Source organism: Oncorhynchus nerka, linkage group LG1 (assembly GCF_034236695.1).
Source record: "Oncorhynchus nerka isolate Pitt River linkage group LG1, Oner_Uvic_2.0, whole genome shotgun sequence".
Lineage (NCBI taxonomy): Eukaryota > Metazoa > Chordata > Actinopteri > Salmoniformes > Salmonidae > Oncorhynchus > Oncorhynchus nerka.
The window spans coordinates 52,347,537-52,369,669 of NC_088396.1; the positions used below are offsets into that span (position 1 = coordinate 52,347,537).

Below are 22,133 nucleotides of genomic sequence, written 5' to 3' on the forward strand. Positions count from 1 at the left end.
GAGAGAGACAGAGAGAGAGAGATGATAGAGAGAGAGAGAGCGAGAGAGAGAGAGAGAGAGAGAGAGAGAGATGATAGAGAGGGAGAGTGAGAGAGATGATAGAGAGAGAGAGAGAGAGAGAGAGAGAGAGAGAGAGAGAGAGAGAGATGATAGAGAGGGAGAGAAAGAGAGAGAGATGAGGGAGAGAGAGAGAGAGAGATGATGAGAGAGAGATGATGATAGAGAGAGAGATGATAGAGAGAGAGAGAGAGAGAGAGAGAGAGAGAGAAGTTGAGAAGTGAGAGAAAGTAAACAAGGTATCCACATATTAATTCATGGACTTGTTGGTTACATCAACATCTAGTCATCAGACTCACCTTCCCCATCTCCTTGTGGAACTTCTCCTCAAAGCCAGACATACTCTGGAAGGTGCTAATGTAGAAGCCAACTCGACTATGGAGACAGAGAGGGAGAGAGGGAGGAAGAAGATGGACACAGCGAAGGAGGAGTGAGAAAGAGAGGAAAGGGGTATTTGAGAGTTTTAACAAATAATTATTGGGGTGTGTTAGTGCATAGCTAGTATTGTTTGTACAATGATGCACCTTTTGGAATGCAACAAAAACATAATTTCACTTTTTCTTCCATAGTGAGATGTACCTGTCTCCATAGTGAGATGTACCTGTTCCATTCCAGATGTACCTGTTCCATAGTGAGATGTACCTGTTCCATTCCAGATGTACCTGTTCCATTCCAGATGTACCTGTTCCATAGTGAGATGTACCTGTTCCATTCCAGATGTACCTGTTCCATAGTGAGATGTACCTGTTCCATTCCAGATGTACCTGTTCCATTCTAGATGTACCTGTTCCATTCCAGATGTACCTGTTCCATTCCAGATGTACCTGTTCCATTCCAGATGTACCTGTTCCATAGTGAGATGTACCTGTTCCATTCCAGATGTACCTGTTCCATTACAGATGTACCTGTTCCATTCCAGATGTACCTGTTCCTTAGTGAGATGTACCTGTTCCATTCCAGATGTACCTGTTCCATAGTGAGATGTACCTGTTCCATAGTGAGATGTACCTGTTCCATTCCAGATGTACCTGTTCCATTCTAGATGTACCTGTTCCATTCCAGATGTACCTGTTCCATTACAGATGTACCTGTTCCATTCCAGATGTACCTGTTCCATTCCAGATGTACCTGTTCCATTCTAGATGTACCTGTTCAATTCCAGATGTACCTGTTCCATAGTGAGATGTACCTGTTCCATAGTGAGATGTACCTGTTCCATTCCAGATGTACCTGTTCCATAGTGAGATGTACCTGTTCCATTCCAGATGTACCTGTTCCATAGTGAGATGTACCTGTTCCATAGTGAGGGCAGTTCCTCCTGCAGATCTTCATTAATCTCCTCGAACACCTTCTGAGCTCTCTCCAACTCGTCCTCCGCCTGACACACACACACACACACACACACACACACACACACACACACACACACTATCTGTCACAAGGCACATATGGTTCTTATTTATCACTTACCATTTCAATATACTGTTAAACGCAATAAACCAGTAAACCATCTAACTACTAGCCACCTACTATCCACCTACTAACCACCTACTATCCACCTACTATCCACCTACCTACTATCCACCTACTATCCACCTACTAACCACCTACTATCCACCTACTATCCACCTACTATCCACCTACTATCCACCTACTATCCACCTACTATCCACCTACTAACCACCTATCCACCTACTATCCACCTACTATCCACCTACCTACTAACCACCTACTATCCACCTACTATCCACTACTACTATCCACCTACTATCCACTACTATCCACCTACTATCCACCTACTATCCACCTACTATCCACCTACATTTACTATCCACCATTTACTATCCACCTACTTATCCACTCCTATCCACTATCCACCTACTAACCACCTGTATCCACCTCCATCCACCTACTATCCACCTACTAACCAACTATCCTACCATCCACCTACTAGCCACCTACTCCACCTACTATCCACCTACTAGCCATCCTACTATTCCACTCTACTATCCAGAGGGGGGTCCACCTACTATCCACCTACTATCCACCTACTAACCACCTTGTTCCCACCTACTATCCACCTACTATCCACCTACTCAACAACTACTATCCACCACCAGAGGTCCAGTGCCCTTGTTAACCAACTATCCAACAACTAGCTGAGGTCTACTATCCACCTACACCTACTATCCACCTACCACCACTATCCACCTACTAGCGGACTACTATCCACCTACTATCCACCAACCACTATCCAACTACTATCCACTAACCAACTGGAGGATCCAACTACTATCCACCTGACTAGAGAACCTACTATCCAACACCAGACTATCCACCTTCTGGATCCACCTGTATCCACCTATCCATGGCTATCCAGGGAGCCCATCCACCTACAGCCACCTACTAATCCAACCAGACGGGGAGATGACTATCCAACTGGATTAGGACTATCCACCTCCACTTCCACCTACTATCCACCTACTATCCACCTACTATCCACCTACTATCCACCTACTATCCACCTACTATCCACCTACTACTACTATCCAACAACTAAACTGTATCCACCTACTATCCACCTACTAACCACCTACTATCCAACTACTATCCACCTACTATCCACCTACTATCCACCTACTATGTACAGATCCACCTACTACCCAACTACTATCCACAAGGTTCTAGCTATCACCTACTATCCACCTACTAGGCCAGTCCTTCCGGAGGAAGAGCAGTTCCGTCTAGGTTCAGCCAGGTGGTGATCCGCCACCTACTATCCACCTACTATCCACATACTATCCACCTCGCCACCTAGCCATCTACTATCCAACTACTATCCAACTACTATCCATAGCACTGACCACCTACTATCCAACTACTATCCAACAACTAGCCACCTACTATCCACCTACTATCCACCTACTATCCGAGACTAGAGGGCCTACTATCCAGAGCTATCCACCTACTATCCACCTACTCCATCCACCTACTATCCACCTACTATCCACCTACGCCACCTACTAACCAACTACTATCCAACTACTCATCCTAACCCTACTATCCACCTACTATCCACCTACTATCCACCTACTATCCACCTACTATCCACCTATCCACCTACTATCCACCTACTAGCCACCTATCTATCGAAGGCAGCCAACTACTATCCACCTACTATCCACCTACTATCCACCTACTAGCCACCTACTATCCACCTACTCCACCCAACTACTATCCACTATCCACCTACTATCCGGATACTAAGATCCAACAACTAGCCACCTACATCCCTACTATCCACCTACTATCCACCTACTACTATCCACCTACTATCCCTACTATCACCTACTAACCAACTACTATCCAACAACTATCCACCTACTCCACCTACTATCCACCTACTATCCACCTACTATCCACCTACTAACCAACTACTTCCAACTAGTTATCCACCTACTATCCCTACTATCCACCAACAACTACTATCCACCTAGTTATGACTACTATCCAGGAATCCACCTACTATCCAACAGGGTTATCCACCTACTCCACTGCTAGCCACCTACTATCCACCTACTATCCACCTACTATCCACCTACTAACCACCTACTATCCACCTACTAGGCCACCTAGTCTATCCACCTACTCCACCTACTAGCCACCTCCAACTATCCACCTACTATCCACCTACTAACCAACTACTATCCACCTACTAGCCACCTACTATCCACCTACTATCCACTACTAGACTACTCCACCTACTAGGTCCACCTACTAGCACTACTAACCAACCTACTATCCACCTACCACCTACTAGCCACCTACTATCCACCTACTAACCAACTACTATCCACCAACTATCCACCTACTATCCACCTACTATCCACCTACTAACCACCTACTATCCAACTAACCTACTATCCACCTAACCACTACTATCCACCTACTATCCACCTACATCCACCTAGCCACTACTACTACTATCCACCTACTATCCACTATCCACCTACTATAACCTACTAATCCAACCTACTATCCACCTACTACTACTATCCACCCACCTACTATCCACCTACTATCCACCTACTATCCACCTACTATCCACCCTACTATCCAACTACTAGCCACCTACTATCCACCTAGCCACTATCCACCTACTATCCACCTACTATCCATCCAACTACTATCCACCTACTAACCAACTACTATCCACCTACTATTCTACTAGCCACCTACTCCACCTACTATCCACCTACTATCCACCTACTCCAACAATTAGCCACTACTACCTACGCAACCTACTATCCACTACTATCCACCTACTATCCACCTACTATCCAACCTCCAACTATCCACCTACTATCCACCTACTATCCACCTACTAACCAACTACTATCCACCTAATCAACTAGCCACCTACTATCCACCTACCAATCCATCCACCTACTATCCACCTACTAACCACTACTGGACTAGCCACCTACTATCCACCTACTAGCCACCTACTATCCACCTACTATATCCACCTACTATCCACCTACCATCCACCTACTATCCACTACTATCCACCTAAGTGTTACTAACCACCTACTAGCCACCTACTATCCACCTACTATCCACCTACTATCCAACAACTAGCCACCTACTATCCACCTACTAACCTACTATCCACCTACTAGCCACCAACTAACCACCTACTATCCACCTACTATCCACCTACTATCCACCTACTAGCCACCTACTATCCACCTACATCCACCTACTATCCACCTACTATCCACCTACTATCCACCTACTATCCAACCATCCACTACTATCCAACATCCACCTACTACCTCCAACTACTATCCACCTACTAACCACCTACTATCCACCTACTATCCACCTACTAACCACCTACTATCCACCTACTATCCACCTACTATCCACCTACTATCCACCTACTATCCACCTACTAACCACCTACTATCCACCTACTATCCACCTACTAACCAACTACTATCCACCTACTATCCACCTACTAGCCACCTACTATCCACCTACTATCCACCTACTAACCCACTAACCAACTACTATCCAACCTACTAGCCACCTACTATCCACCTACTAGCCACCTACTATCCACCTAACTAGCCACCTACTATCCACCCACCCTACTATCCACAACTACCTCCACCTCCACCTACTATCCACCCTAACCAACTACTCCAACCACCTACTATCCAACTATCCACCTATCCACCTACTAGCCACCTACTATCCAACAACTAGCCACCTACTATCCACCTACTAACCAACTACTATCCACCTACTATCCACCTACTATCCACCTACTATCCACCTACTATCCACCTACTATCCACCTACTATCCACCTACTACAACTACTATCCACCTACTAACCACTACTATCCACCTACTATCCACTATACTATCCACCTACTATCCACCTACTATCCAACCTACTATCCACCTATCCACCTACTATCCACCTACTATCCACCTACTAGCCACCTACTATCCACCTACTATCCACCTACTATATCCACCTACTAACCACCTACTATCCACCAACTAGCCACCTACTATCCACCTACTAACCACCTACTATCCACCTACTATCCACTAGCCACCTACTATCCAACTACTATCCACCCACTATCCAACTATCCACTATCCACCTACTATCCACCTACTATCCACCTACTATCCACCTACTAACCACTATCCACCTACCACCTACTATCCACCTACTATCCACCTAACCACCTATCCACCTACTATCCACCTACTATCCACTACTAGCCACCTACTATCCACCTACTATATCCACCTACTATCCACCTACTATCCACCTACTAGCCACCTACTATCCACCTACTATCCACCTACTAGCCACCTACTATCCACCTACTATCCACCTACTATCCACCTACTATCCAACTACTATCCACCTACTAACCAACTACTAGCCAACAACTAGCCACCTACTATCCACCTACTATCCAACTACTATCCACCTACTATCCACCTACTATCCACCTACTATCCAACAATTAGCCACCTACTATCCACCTACTATCCACCTACTATCCAACTACTATCCACCTACTATCCACCTACCACCTACTATCCACCTACTATCCACCTACTATCCACCTACCTCCAACTAGCCACCTACTATCCACCTACTATCCACCTACTATCCAACAATTAGCCACCTACTAGCCACCTACTATCCACCTACTATCCACCTACTAGCCACCTACTATCCACCTACTATCTATCCACCTACTAGCCACCTACTATCCAACAATTAGCCACCTACTATCCACCTACTATCCACCTACTATCCAACAATTAGCCACCTACTATCTACCTACTATCCACCTACTATCCAACAATTAGCCACCTACTAGCCACCTACTATCCACCTACTATCCACCTACTAGCCACCTACTATCCACCTACTATCCAACAATTAGCCACCTACTATCCACCTACTAACCAACTACTATCCACCTACTATCCACCTACTATCCACCTACTATCCACCTACTAACCAACTACTATCCAACAACTAGCCACCTACTATCCACCTACTAGTCACCTACTAGCCACCTACTAGCCACCTAACCAACTACTATCCACCTACTAGCCACCTACTATCCACCTACTAACCAACTACTATCCAACAACTAGCCACCTACTATCCACCTACTATCCACCTACTATCCAACTACTATCCACCTACTAACCACCTACTATCCACCTACGATCCACCTACTATCCACCTACTAGCCACCTACTATCCACCTACTAACCACCTACTATCCACCTACTATCCACCTACTATCCACCTACTATCCAACTACTATCCACCTACTAACCACCTACTATCCACCTACTATCCACCTACTAACCAACTACTATCCACCTACTATCCACCTACTAGCCACCTACTATCCACCTACTATCCAACTACTATCCACCTACTAACCAACTACTATCCAACAACTAGCCACCTACTATCCACCTACTAGCCACCTACTATCCACCTACTATCCAACAACTAGCCACCTACTATCCACCTACTATCCACCTACTATCCACCTACTATCCACCTACTAACCACCTACTAACCACCTACTAGCCACCTACTATCCACCTACTAGCCACCTACTATCCAACAACTAGCCACCTACTATCCACCTACTAACCACCTACTATCCACCTACTAGCCACCTACTAACCACCTACTAACCACCTACTAGCCACCTACTATCCACCTACTATCCACCTACTATCCACCTACTATCCACCTACTAACCAACTACTATCCAACAACTAGCCACCTACTATCCACCTACTATCCACCTACTATCCAACTACTATCCACCTACTAACCACCTACTATCCACCTACTATCCACCTACTATCCACCTACTAGCCACCTACTATCCACCTACTATCCACCTACTATCCACCTACTAACCAACTACTATCCAACAACTAGCCACCTACTATCCACCTACTATCCACCTACTATCCACCTACTATCCACCTACTAAGCAACTACTATCCAACAACTAGCCACCTACTATCCACCTACTAACCACCTACTATCCACCTACTATCCAACTACTATCCACCTACTATCCACCTACTATCCAACTACTATCCACCTACTATCCACCTACTAACCACCTACTATCCACCTACTATCCACCTACTATCCACCTACTAACCACCTACTAACCACCTACTATCCACCTACTATCCACCCTAGCCACCTACTATCCAACATCCACTAGCCACCTACTATCCACCTACTAACCACCTACTATCCACCTACTAGCCACCTACTAACCACCTACTAACCACCTACTAGCCACCTACTATCCACCTACTATCCACCTACTATCCACCTACTATCCACCTACTAACCAACTACTATCCAACAACTAGCCACCTACTATCCACCTACTATCCACCTACTATCCACCTACTATCCACCTACTAACCACCTACTATCCACCTACTATCCACCTACTATCCACCTACTATCCACCTACTATCCACCTACTATCCACCTACTATCCACCTACTAACCAACTACTATCCAACAACTAGCCACCTACTATCCACCTACTATCCACCTACTATCCACCTACTATCCACCTACTAACCAACTACTATCCAACAACTAGCCACCTACTATCCACCTACTAACCACTAGCCACTATCCACCTACTATCCAACTACTATCCACCTACTATCCACCTACTAACCTACTACCTACTATCCACCTACTATCCACCTACTATCCAACAATTAGCCACCTACTATCCACCTACTATCCACCTACTATCCAACAATTAGCCACTACTCCACCTACTATCCACCTACTATCCACCTACTATCCACCTACTATCCACCTACTAGCCACCTACTATCCACCTACTATCCACCTACTAGCCACCTACTATCCACCTACTATCCACCTACTAGCCACCTACTATCCACCTACTATCCACCTACTAGCCACCTACTAACCAACTACTAGCCACCTACTAGCCACCTACTAGCCACCTACTATCCAACTACTATCCACCTACTAACCAACTACTAGCCAACAATTAGCCACCTACTATCCACCTACTATCCAACTACTATCCACCTACTATCCACCTACTATCCACCTACTATCCAACAATTAGCCACCTACTATCCACCTACTATCCACCTACTATCCAACAATTAGCCACCTACTAGCCACCTACTATCCACCTACTATCCAACAATTAGCCACCTACTAGCCACCTACTATCCAACTACTATCCAACAATACTATCCACCTATCCTAGCCACCTACTATCCACCTACTATCCACCTACTAGCCACCTACTATCCACCTACTATCCACCTACTATCCAACAATTAGCCACCTACTATCCACCTACTATCCACCTACTATCCAACAATTAGCCACCTACTATCTACCTACTATCCACCTACTATCCAACAATTAGCCACCTACTAGCCACCTACTATCCACCTACTATCCAACAATTAGCCACCTACTAGCCACCTACTATCCACCTACTATCCAACAATTAGCCACCTACTATCCACCTACTATCCAACTACTATCCACCTACTATCCACCTACTATCCACCTACTATCCACCTACTAACCAACTACTAGCCAACTACTAGTCACCTACTAGCCACCTACTAGTCAACTACTAGCCACCTACTAGCCACCTACTAGCCAACTACTATCCACCTACTAGCCACCTACTATCCACCTACTAACCAACTACTATCCAACAACTAGCCACCTACTATCCACCTACTATCCACCTACTATCCAACTACTATCCACCTACTAACCACCTACTATCCACCTACTATCCACCTACTATCCACCTACTAGCCACCTACTATCCACCTACTAACCACCTACTATCCACCTACTATCCACCTACTATCCACCTACTATCCAACTACTATCCACCTACTAACCACCTACTATCCACCTACTATCCACCTACTAACCAACTACTATCCACCTACTATCCACCTACTAGCCACCTACTATCCACCTACTATCCACCTACTATCCACCTACTAACCAACTACTATCCAACAACTAGCCACCTACTATCCACCTACTAGCCACCTACTATCCACCTACTATCCAACAACTAGCCACCTACTATCCACCTACTATCCACCTACTATCCACCTACTATCCACCTACTAACCACCTACTAACCACCTACTAGCCACCTACTATCCACCTACTATCCAGCCACCTACTATCCAACAACTAGCCACCTACTATCCACCTACTAACCACCTACTATCCACCTACTAGCCACCTACTAACCACCTACTAACCTACTAACCAACCTACTACTAGCCACCTACTATCCACCTACTATCCACCTACTATCCACCTACTATCCACCTACTAACCACCTACTATCCAACAACTAGCCACCTACTATCCACCTACTATCCACCTACTATCCAACTACTATCCACCTACTAACCACCTACTATCCACCTACTATCCACCTACTATCCACCTACTAGCCACCTACTATCCACCTACTATCCACCTACTATCCACCTACTAACCAACTACTATCCAACAACTAGCCACCTACTATCCACCTACTATCCACCTACTATCCACCTACTATCCACCTACTAACAACTACTATCCAACAACTAGCCACCTACTATCCACCTACTAACCACCTACTATCCACCTACTATCCAACTACTATCCACCTACTAGCCACCTACTATCCACCTACTATCCACCTACTATCCACCTACTAACCACCTACTATCCACCTACTATCCACCTACTATCCAACAATTAGCCACCTACTATCCACCTACTATCCACCTACTATCCAACAATTAGCCACCTACTATCCACCTACTATCCACCTACTATCCACCTACTAGCCACCTACTATCCACCTACTATCCACCTACTAGCCACCTACTATCCACCTACTATCCACCTACTAGCCACCTACTATCCACCTACTATCCACCTACTAGCCACCTACTAACCAACTACTAGCCACCTACTAGCCACCTACTAGCCACCTACTATCCACCTACTATCCACCTACTATCCACCTACTATCCAACTACTATCCACCTACTAACCAACTACTAGCCAACAATTAGCCACCTACTATCCACCTACTATCCAACTACTATCCACCTACTATCCACCTACTATCCACCTACTATCCAACAATTAGCCACCTACTATCCACCTACTATCCACCTACTATCCAACAATTAGCCACCTACTAGCCACCTACTATCCACCTACTATCCAACAATTAGCCACCTACTAGCCACCTACTATCCAACTACTATCCAACAATTAGCCACCTACTAGCCACCTACTATCCACCTACTATCCACCTACTAGCCACCTACTATCCACCTACTATCCACCTACTATCCAACAATTAGCCACCTACTATCCACCTACTATCCACCTACTATCCAACAATTAGCCACCTACTATCTACCTACTATCCACCTACTATCCAACAATTAGCCACCTACTAGCCACCTACTATCCACCTACTATCCAACAATTAGCCACCTACTTGCCACCTACTATCCACCTACTATCCAACAATTAGCCACCTACTATCCACCTACTATCCAACTACTATCCACCTACTATCCACCTACTATCCACCTACTATCCACCTACTAACCAACTACTAGCCAACTACTAGTCACCTACTAGCCACCTACTAGTCAACTACTAGCCACCTACTAGCCACCTACTAGCCAACTACTATCCACCTACTAGCCACCTACTATCCACCTACTAACCAACTACTATCCAACAACTAGCCACCTACTATATCCACCTACTATCCACCTACTATCCAACTACTATCCACCTACTAACCACCTACTATCCACCTACGATCCACCTACTATCCACCTACTAGCCACCTACTATCCACCTACTATCCACCTACTATCCACCTACTAACCAACTACTATCCAACAACTAGCCACCTACTATCCACCTACTATCCACCTACTATCCACCTACTATCCACCTACTAAGCAACTACTATCCAACAACTAGCCACCTACTATCCACCTACTAACCACCTACTATCCACCTACTATCCAACTACTATCCACCTACTAGCCACCTACTATCCAACTACTATCCACCTACTATCCACCTACTAACCACCTACTATCCACCTACTATCCACCTACTATCCAACAATTAGCCACCTACTATCCACCTACTATCCACCTACTATCCAACAATTAGCCACCTACTATCCACCTACTAACCACCTACTAACCACCTACTAGCCACCTACTATCCACCTACTAGCCACCTACTATCCAACAACTAGCCACCTACTATCCACCTACTAACCACCTACTATCCACCTACTAGCCACCTACTAACCACCTACTAGCCACCTACTATCCACCTACTATCCACCTACTATCCACCTACTATCCACCTACTAACCAACTACTATCCAACAACTAGCCACCTACTATCCACCTACTATCCACCTACTATCCAACTACTATCCACCTACTAACCACCTACTATCCACCTACTATCCACCTACTATCCACCTACTAGCCACCTACTATCCACCTACTATCCACCTACTATCCACCTACTAACCAACTACTATCCAACAACTAGCCACCTACTATCCACCTACTATCCACCTACTATCCACCTACTATCCACCTACTAAGCAACTACTATCCAACAACTAGCCACCTACTATCCACCTACTAACCACCTACTATCCACCTACTATCCAACTACTATCCACCTACTAGCCACCTACTATCCAACTACTATCCACCTACTATCCACCTACTAACCACCTACTATCCACCTACTATCCACCTACTATCCAACAATTAGCCACCTACTATCCACCTACTATCCACCTACTATCCAACAATTAGCCACCTACTATCCACCTACTATCCACCTACTATCCACCTACTATCCACCTACTAGCCACCTACTATCCACCTACTATCCACCTACTAGCCACCTACTATCCACCTACTATCCACCTACTAGCCACCTACTATCCACCTACTATCCACATACTAGCCACCTACTAACCAACTACTAGCCACCTACTAGCCACCTACTAGCCACCTACTATCCACCTACTATCCACCTACTATCCACCTACTATCCAACTACTATCCACCTACTAACCAACTACTAGCCAACAATTAGCCACCTACTATCCACCTACTATCCAACTACTATCCACCTACTATCCACCTACTATCCACCTACTATCCAACAATTAGCCACCTACTATCCACCTACTATCCACCTACTATCCAACAATTAGCCACCTACTAGCCACCTACTATCCACCTACTATCTACTATCCAACAATTAGCCACCTACTAGCCACCTACTATCCAACTACTATCCAACAATTAGCCACCTACTAGCCACCTACTATCCACTACTATCCTATCCACCTACTAGCCACCTACTATCCACCTACTATCCACCTACTATCCAACAATTAGCCACCTACTATCCACCTACTATCCACCTACTATCCAACAATTAGCCACCTACTATCTACCTACTATCCACCTACTATCCAACAATTAGCCACCTACTAGCCACCTACTATCCACCTACTATCCAACAATTAGCCACCTACTAGCCACCTACTATCCACCTACTATCCAACAATTAGCCACCTACTATCCACCTACTATCCAACTACTATCCACCTACTATCCACCTACTATCCACCTACTATCCACCTACTAACCAACTACTAGCCAACTACTAGTCACCTACTAGCCACCTACTAGTCAACTACTAGCCACCTACTAGCCACCTACTAGCCAACTACTATCCACCTACTAGCCACCTACTATCCACCTACTAACCAACTACTATCCAACAACTAGCCACCTACTATCCACCTACTATCCACCTACTATCCAACTACTATCCACCTACTAACCACCTACTATCCACCTACGATCCACCTACTATCCACCTACTAGCCACCTACTATCCACCTACTATCCACCTACTATCCACCTACTAACCAACTACTATCCAACAACTAGCCACCTACTATCCACCTACTATCCACCTACTATCCACCTACTATCCACCTACTAAGCAACTACTATCCAACAACTAGCCACCTACTATCCACCTACTAACCACCTACTATCCACCTACTATCCAACTACTATCCACCTACTAGCCACCTACTATCCAACTACTATCCACCTACTATCCACCTACTAACCACCTACTATCCACCTACTATCCACCTACTATCCAACAATTAGCCACCTACTATCCACCTACTATCACCACCTACTATCCAACAATTATCCACCTACTATCCACCTACTATCCACCTACTATCCACCTACTATCCACCTACTAGCCACCTACTATCCACCTACTAACCACCTACTATCCACCTACTATCCAACTACTATCCACCTACTAGCCACCTACTATCCAACTACTATCCACCTACTATCCACCTACTAACCACCTACTATCCACCTACTATCCACCTACTATCCAACAATTAGCCACCTACTATCCACCTACTATCCACCTACTATCCAACAATTAGCCACCTACTATCCACCTACTATCCACCTACTATCCACCTACTATCCACCTACTAGCCACCTACTATCCACCTACTATCCACCTACTAGCCACCTACTATCCACCTACTATCCACCTACTAGCCACCTACTATCCACCTACTATCCACCTACTAGCCACCTACTAACCAACTACTAGCCACCTACTAGCCACCTACTAGCCACCTACTATCCACCTACTATCCACCTACTATCCAACTACTATCCACCTACTAACCAACTACTAGCCAACAATTAGCCACCTACTATCCACCTACTATCCAACTACTATCCACCTACTATCCACCTACTATCCACCTACTATCCAACAATTAGCCACCTACTATCCACCTACTATCCACCTACTATCCAACAATTAGCCACCTACTAGCCACCTACTATCCACCTACTATCCAACAATTAGCCACCTACTAGCCACCTACTATCCAACTACTATCCAACAATTAGCCACCTACTAGCCACCTACTATCCACCTACTATCCACCTACTAGCCACCTACTATCCACCTACTATCCACCTACTATCCAACAATTAGCCACCTACTATCCACCTACTATCCACCTACTATCCAACAATTAGCCACCTACTATCTACCTACTATCCACCTACTATCCAACAATTAGCCACCTACTAGCCACCTACTATCCACCTACTATCCAACAATTAGCCACCTACTAGCCACCTACTATCCACCTACTATCCAACAATTAGCCACCTACTATCCACCTACTATCCAACTACTATCCACCTACTATCCACCTACTATCCACCTACTATCCACCTACTAACCAACTACTAGCCAACTACTAGTCACCTACTAGCCACCTACTAGTCAACTACTAGCCACCTACTAGCCACCTACTAGCCAACTACTATCCACCTACTAGCCACCTACTATCCACCTACTATCCAACAACTAGCCACCTACTATCCACCTACTATCCACCTACTAGCCACCTACTATCCACCTACTATCCAACTACTATCCACCTACTAACCAACTACTAGCCAACTACTAGTCACCTACTAGCCACCTACTAGTCAACTACTAGCCACCTACTAGCCACCTACTATCCACCTACTATCCAACTACTAACCACCTACTAACCACCTACTAACCACCTACTATCCACCTACTATCCAACTACTAACCACCTACTAACCACCTACTATCCACCTACTAACCACCTACTATCCACCTACTATCCAACTACTATCCACCTACTATCCACCTTTTAACCACCTACTATCCAACTACTAACCACCTACTAACCACCTACTATCCACCTACTATCCACCTACTAACCACCTACTAACCAACTACTATCCACCTACTAGCCAACTACTAGTCACCTACTAGCCACCTACTAGTCAACTACTAGCCACCTACTAGCCACCTACTAGCCAACTACTGGCTAAACACTGGCCAAGTACTGGTGAACTACAAGCCAACTAATGGCCAACTACTGGCCAACTACTAACCCACTGCCAGCCAACGACTGGCCAACTACTAACCAACTATTGCCAACTACTGGCCAACTACTACTGGTCAACTACAAGCCAACTACTACTGGCCAACAACTAGCCAACTACTGGCCAAATAATACTGGACAACTACTGGCCAACTACTGCCCAACTACTGGCCAACTACAAGCCACCTACTACTAGCCAACTACTACCCAACTACTGGCCAACTACAAGCCAACTACTACTAGCCAACTACTACTAGCCAACTACTACCCAACTACTGGCCAACTACTACTGGCCAACTACAAGCCAACTACTTGCGAACTACTACTGGACAACTACTAGCCAACTACTGGCCAACAACTACTGGCCAACTACTTGCCAAATACTATTAAACTCCTAACCAACTACCGGCCAACTACTGGTCAACTACTAACCAACTAATGCCAACTACTGGCCAACTACTAACGAACTACCAGCCAACTACTAGCCAACTAATACTGGCCAACTACTGGCCAACTACTAGCCAACTACTGGCCAACTACTACTGGCAAACTACAAGCCAACTACTACTGGCCTACTGCTACTGGACAACTACTAGCCAACTACTGGCCAACTCCTAGTCAACTACTATTAAACTCCTAGCCAACTACTGGCCAACTACTGGCTAAATACTGACCAAGTACTGGTCAACTAGAGGCTAACTACTTGCCAACTACTGTTTGAGTTGTGATTATGGTTCATTGTTTAGCTAGCTAGCTACATGTCTTAACAAAATACTCCACTATGCAAGTAACCATTTTGGGTGCTTACATCAATTCAGCCTGGCCATCTACTCCGAATAGCAGAGCTCTGGCCATCTACTCCGAATAACAGAGCACTCTTGTCTGAGTGTGCCAGAGCGCAGAATAACTGATGAATTTACAAACGCTCAACACATGTTGAATATGGCCGGTGTCAGTAAACATTGGCAAAAAAGCGTAATTAAATTGTTGCCAGCAGCACCGTTACAGTCACCAACACTCTGGATAACATAAAAACAGCTTAGCCCGGCTCGGGCGAGTAAAGTGGTCAGAGTAGAGTCTCTCATTATGTGTCTGGAAGTAGCTAGCAAGTTAGCCAATGTTAGCCAGTTAGCTTGGGTGCTTGACTGCCGTTGTGAGGTCAGAACATTCGTATCAACCCTACTCATCGGCCCGAGCGTCCAGTGTGCGCTCTGAACGCAAAACACTCTGAATTTACAAACGGACCATCTGACAGCACAGTTGCAGTCACCAACGCTCTGTTAACTTGGGTGCTAACTCTGTTAATTAACTTGGATGCTTGACTGATGTTGTTAGGCCAGAACGCTCGGATCAAGCCATAAAGAGAAAGGTGGGGCTAAAGCTTAAGAGGGTGTGAACGATGCTGAATGAGTGTAGACATAGAAGAGCTCTCCGGTAGGTACCAAAACATTCAAGGGACATTAAAAATAAAATAAAATCAGCATTCAAAGCAGAATTACTTTCCCATTGTTCCTCAACTGTAGTGTATGACATACCATTTTGTAGCTCTGAGTCTCTACATAAGACTAATTTGAACCGGGTCGGTCATACATAGCAAACCATAACTCCGATTGTCTGAAGACAAAGGTTTTGTGTCTGGGAAAGAAACGGTGTAAAATGAGGGCTCTTTCTAAAGGTCTAAAGCTATTGTAGGCAGTCTACAGACTAAAATAGAGTGTTGAGTCCCAATGACAGCAGTAGTCAACAGGGTGGCTGAGAGAGGTGGTGGACCCACCTGGTTCCTGGAGAGGTTACTCTGAGCAATGTTGTGGGCTGACAGGATGCCCTGAGCCCAAACCGGTGTGGCCCTTTCCAACAGAGATGCTGGCTAGAAGAGAGAGAGAGAGAGAGAGAGAGAGAGAGAGAGAGAACGAAAGAGAAATTAGAGAGCGAGAGAAATGAGAGAGAAAGGGAGAGAAAGGGACAGAGAGAGAGAGGGAGAGAGAGAGAGAACGAAAGTGAAAGAGAAATGAGAGAGAGAGAGAGAGAGACAGAGAGAGAGCGAGAGAGAGAGAGAGAGAGAGAGAGAGAGAGAGAGGGAGTATTTTCAACAGATTTACACGTATTTAGTTCAGTGTAAATTACTGGCATACAGAGACAACAGATTGATATTAATTGCAGAATTACGCAGGATTAAAAGGGCTACATATCCAGTGCTGGGAGAGGTCTTGTTACCTTGGTGATCTTGATACCCCCGTCCTTTCCTTTCTTCCCCTTATTGGTAGAAGAGTGGTTGTGTCTGGCGCTGTCGTAGTCCACAAGCTTCCTGTCACGCTTTGCAATACGAGACTGAAGAAGAAGAAGAAGACGAGCACGCCTCATCACACACAAGTGATGAAAGCAGTTTGATGAAGGCAGCTGTACTCAAAGCTGTACTCAAAGCTAGTCCTCAGGAAGGGAGCACGACGATGAGGAAACTATCTTAAAGATCAGGGAACTGTCTAAGATACGATCATACCTTAATATCAGGGAACTGTCCAAGATACGTGTCCATAGATATCAAAGCATTATCCACCAGCTTCTGATGGAAGTCGGTCCACAGAACATCAGTGTCCTGCAACCCGAAACAAGGAAGTCGACATTAAATTACTGAATGGCAGCCTACCTCAAAGTAGTACAGCTGAATGGCAGCCTACCTCAAAGTAGTACAGCTGAATGGCAGCCTACCTCAAAGTAGTGCAGCTGAATGGCAGCCTACCTCAAATGTGTATCGACCATTCAGCTCCTTAAATAACCCTGAAGCTATGACCTAATAGAACTTCCTAGTACTATCACTTCCACTGAGTGAGTAAAACACAAATTATTTATTTACCTCAAAGTTGTTTCTTCTCTAAGCCTTTATTTACACTAGAGAGAGAAGGATGTGGAGAACAGGGAAGGGACAAAATGAAAGACAAAATAAAGCATGAATGAATGAATGAGCACAGATGATAGAAAGCATAGCAAAAGTATAGGTAGTTACTGAGAAGAACACAATGGATATGAACAGGAAGGAGGGAAACAGATGATGTCACAGAGGAGAGGGAGAGCCAAGGACATAAAGCTGCAGTTTGGGATATGGGAAGCTGTTCAACGGTCATTTCAATTAGCAGTGCTGCAGTTTGGGATATGGGAAGCTGTTCAACGGTCATTTCAATTAGCAGGGCTGCAGTTTGGGATATGGGAAGCTGTTCAACGGTCATTTCAATTAGCAGGGCTGCAGTTTGGGATATGGGAAGCTGTTCAACGGTCATTTCAATTAGCAGGGCTGCAGTTTGGGATATGGGAAGCTGTTCAACGGTCATTTCAATTAGCAGGGCTGCAGTTTGGGATATGGGAAGCTGTTCAACGGTCATTTCAATTAGCAGGGCTGCCGTGTTGTTATTTATTTCGAATCCCAGAATGAGATTTAAATGCAGCTAAAATAGTAATCTGTTGGTAAGATAGACCAGAACCAGAAGCATGCTATGAAAGTTATGGTCTGATGGCAAACTTTCCTACTCAAAACATATGTACAGCTCCTACTTCTGTCAACATGATAGACATCCACGTCTTCGGCACCAGGGGAACAGCGGGTTAACTGCCTTGCTCAGGAGCAGAATGACATATTTTTACCTTGACAGCTCAGGGACTCGATCCAGCAACCTTTCAGTTACTGGCTCAATGCTCTAACCACTAGGCTACCTGCCGCCCCTGCAAACCCCCTGGAAGCAGAGGGGGGGTCCGATCCCTGCATGCCCCACATAACAGAGCTTTGCTCTTGCCCCAGTTCACCTTAGCTGACGAAACTCCCTCGGACACCATATCCTGCCCATCGCTGACCATCACAGAAACATAATCTGCATACGTCGACACTGCTATGCCTGTCAACACACTCCCTGCAGTCTCCTGCGTAGGAGGCCTAGAAAAGGTTCAATGGCTAGTGTAGATAACTTTTCTGATAGAGGGCATCCTTGTCTAATGCCCCACATCACCCAGACTGGCCTGCTGAGCCTCCCTCCCACCTTGACCGAACATGACACCCGAGCATACAACATCTTCACACAGGCCAAAAATCTTTCTCCCGAACCCAAACAGATACTCATGATCCACTCTATCAAAAGCTTTCTCTTGGTCTAGAGAGACCAGTCCAAAGTTCAGATTAGACACTGCTACACAATATATCCGGTCCTTGTGTACTATAGAGTACAAATGGGAGTTTAGTCTGTTAGCAAGGACCTTGGCAAATATATTTTAGTCCACACAGAGCAATGCCACAGGCCTCCAGTTCTTAAGTTTAGTCTCCTACACTCAACGCACTCAACGCATTCAACGCACTCAACGCACTCAACGCACTCATCGCACTCAACGCACTCAACGCACTCAACGCACTCAACGCACTCAACGCACCCAACGCACTCAACGCACTCAACGCACTCAACGCACTCATGCAACACGCAAAAGAAGTCCAGTCCAATTATTCCCATTTTGAAACTCCACTTGGAGTCCATCGACCCCCGGTGCACGACCGGTAGAATATAGCAGTTATTAATTCAGACCCATAACCATTCAGATGGTGGTAGACTATAGCAGTTATTAATTCAGACCCATAACCATTCAGATGGTGGTAGACTATAGCAGTTATTAACTCAGACCCATAACCATTCAGATGGTGGTAGACTATAGCAGTTATTAATTCAGACCCATAACCATTCAGATGGTGGTAGACTATAGCAGTTATTAATTCAGACCCATAACCATTCAGATGGTGGTAGACTATAGCAGTTATTAATTCAGACCCATAACCATTCAGACCCAGAACCATTCAGATGGTGGTAGAGTATAGCAGTTATTAATTCAGACCCATAACCATTCAGACCCAGAACCATTCAGATGGTGGTAGAGTATAGCAGTTATTAATTCAGACCCATAACCATTCAGACCCATAACCATTCAGATGGTGGTAGACTATAGCAGTTATTAATTCAGACCCATAACCATTCAGATGGTGGTAGACTATAGCAGTTATTAATTCAGACCCATAACCATTCAGACCCATAACCATTCAGACCCATAACCATTCAGACCCATAACCATTCAGACCCAGAACCATTCAGACCCAAAACCATTCAGATGGTTGTAGTCTATAGCAGTTATTAATTCAGACCCATAACCATTCAGATGGTGGTAGACTATAGCAGTTATTAATTCAGACCCATAACCATTCAGACCCATAACCATTCAGATGGTGGTAGTCTATAGCAGTTATTAATTCAGACCCATAACCATTCAGACCCATAACCATTCAGATGGTGGTAGTCTATAGCAGTTATTAATTCAGACCCATATCCATTCAGATGGTGGTAGTCTATAGCAGTTATTAATTCAGACCCATAACCATTCAGACCCATAACCATTCAGATGGTGGTAGACTATAGCAGTTATTAATTCAGACCCATAACCATTCAGATGGTGGTAGTCTATAGCAGATATTAATTCAGACCCATAACCATTCAGATGGTGGTAGACTATAGCAGTTATTAATTCAGACCCATAACCATTCAGACCCATAACCATTCAGATGGTGGTAGACTATAGCAGTTATTAATTCAGACCCATAACCATTCAGATGGTGGTAGACTATAGCAGTTATTAATTCAGACCCATAACCATTCAGATGGTGGTAGACTATAGCATTTATTAATCCAGACCCATAACCATTCAATCTTCTTGAAGAGAAGTGAAAGCCTTCTGCATCTAATTCTTGTCCTATGTTATTCAAGCATGTCATCAGATCGGTAAAGATAAGGACAATAAAACTCCTTTCATTTAACTCGTGAAAGCGAGGAAGGAATGAATGAAGCAATAGCGAGAGAAAGAGGAGGTTGGCTACTGACATTAGGGTAGATATTATGAAAGATATGCAACAGATTTCAAAACTGTTATTACATTTGCTAGCCTACACTTGTAACTGTGTAGGATGCATGTGCTGCAACCTAATCACACGTTCTCTCTCCTGCTTCATCACGGTTTGAATGATGTGTGTAATTCCAGTCCATATAACACGGTATAATATAATACAGTACAGTAATACAGTTCACCCGTAAAAAGATTAGCCTACTGATTTACCCAAGAGAGCGTAGCTACATTATGTTTTTCTGTCGTGCATAATGTGCAGTAGTCTACATCATATATTTATTGGATAACAGCACAATGACAAAAACATTTTTTGTTGTTGTTGTTGCTTAGGCTCGTTAGAATGTTCACGCAGATCAAAGGTCTGATCAAATGCAGACATATTTATATGCTTTAGAGTGGTTTTGAATGCTTTAGAATGGTTTTGAATGCTTTAGAATGG

General features: G+C 44.8%; 1 protein-coding gene across 5 annotated transcripts in view; it reads right to left on the minus strand.

Moving 5' to 3' along the window:
* LOC115121467 (myc box-dependent-interacting protein 1) overlaps nt 1–22,133 on the minus strand; it is a 50,396-nt gene that overhangs the window by 20,736 nt on the left and 7,527 nt on the right. For 4 of the 5 annotated variants that reach the window (XM_065019621.1, XM_065019617.1, XM_065019619.1 and 1 more), the window contains exons 5-9: nt 18,276–18,371; nt 17,993–18,106; nt 17,553–17,645; nt 1,350–1,435; nt 357–432 (exon numbers count right to left, since the gene is read on the minus strand). In XM_065019621.1, coding sequence (XP_064875693.1) covers nt 357–432; nt 1,350–1,435; nt 17,553–17,645; nt 17,993–18,106; nt 18,276–18,371 — 465 coding nt within the window. Of the gene's footprint in view, nt 1–356; nt 433–1,349; nt 1,436–17,552; nt 17,646–17,992; nt 18,107–18,275; nt 18,372–18,629; nt 18,667–22,133 lie in introns of those variants that run through there. The other variant, XM_065019618.1, reaches the window with a different exon arrangement.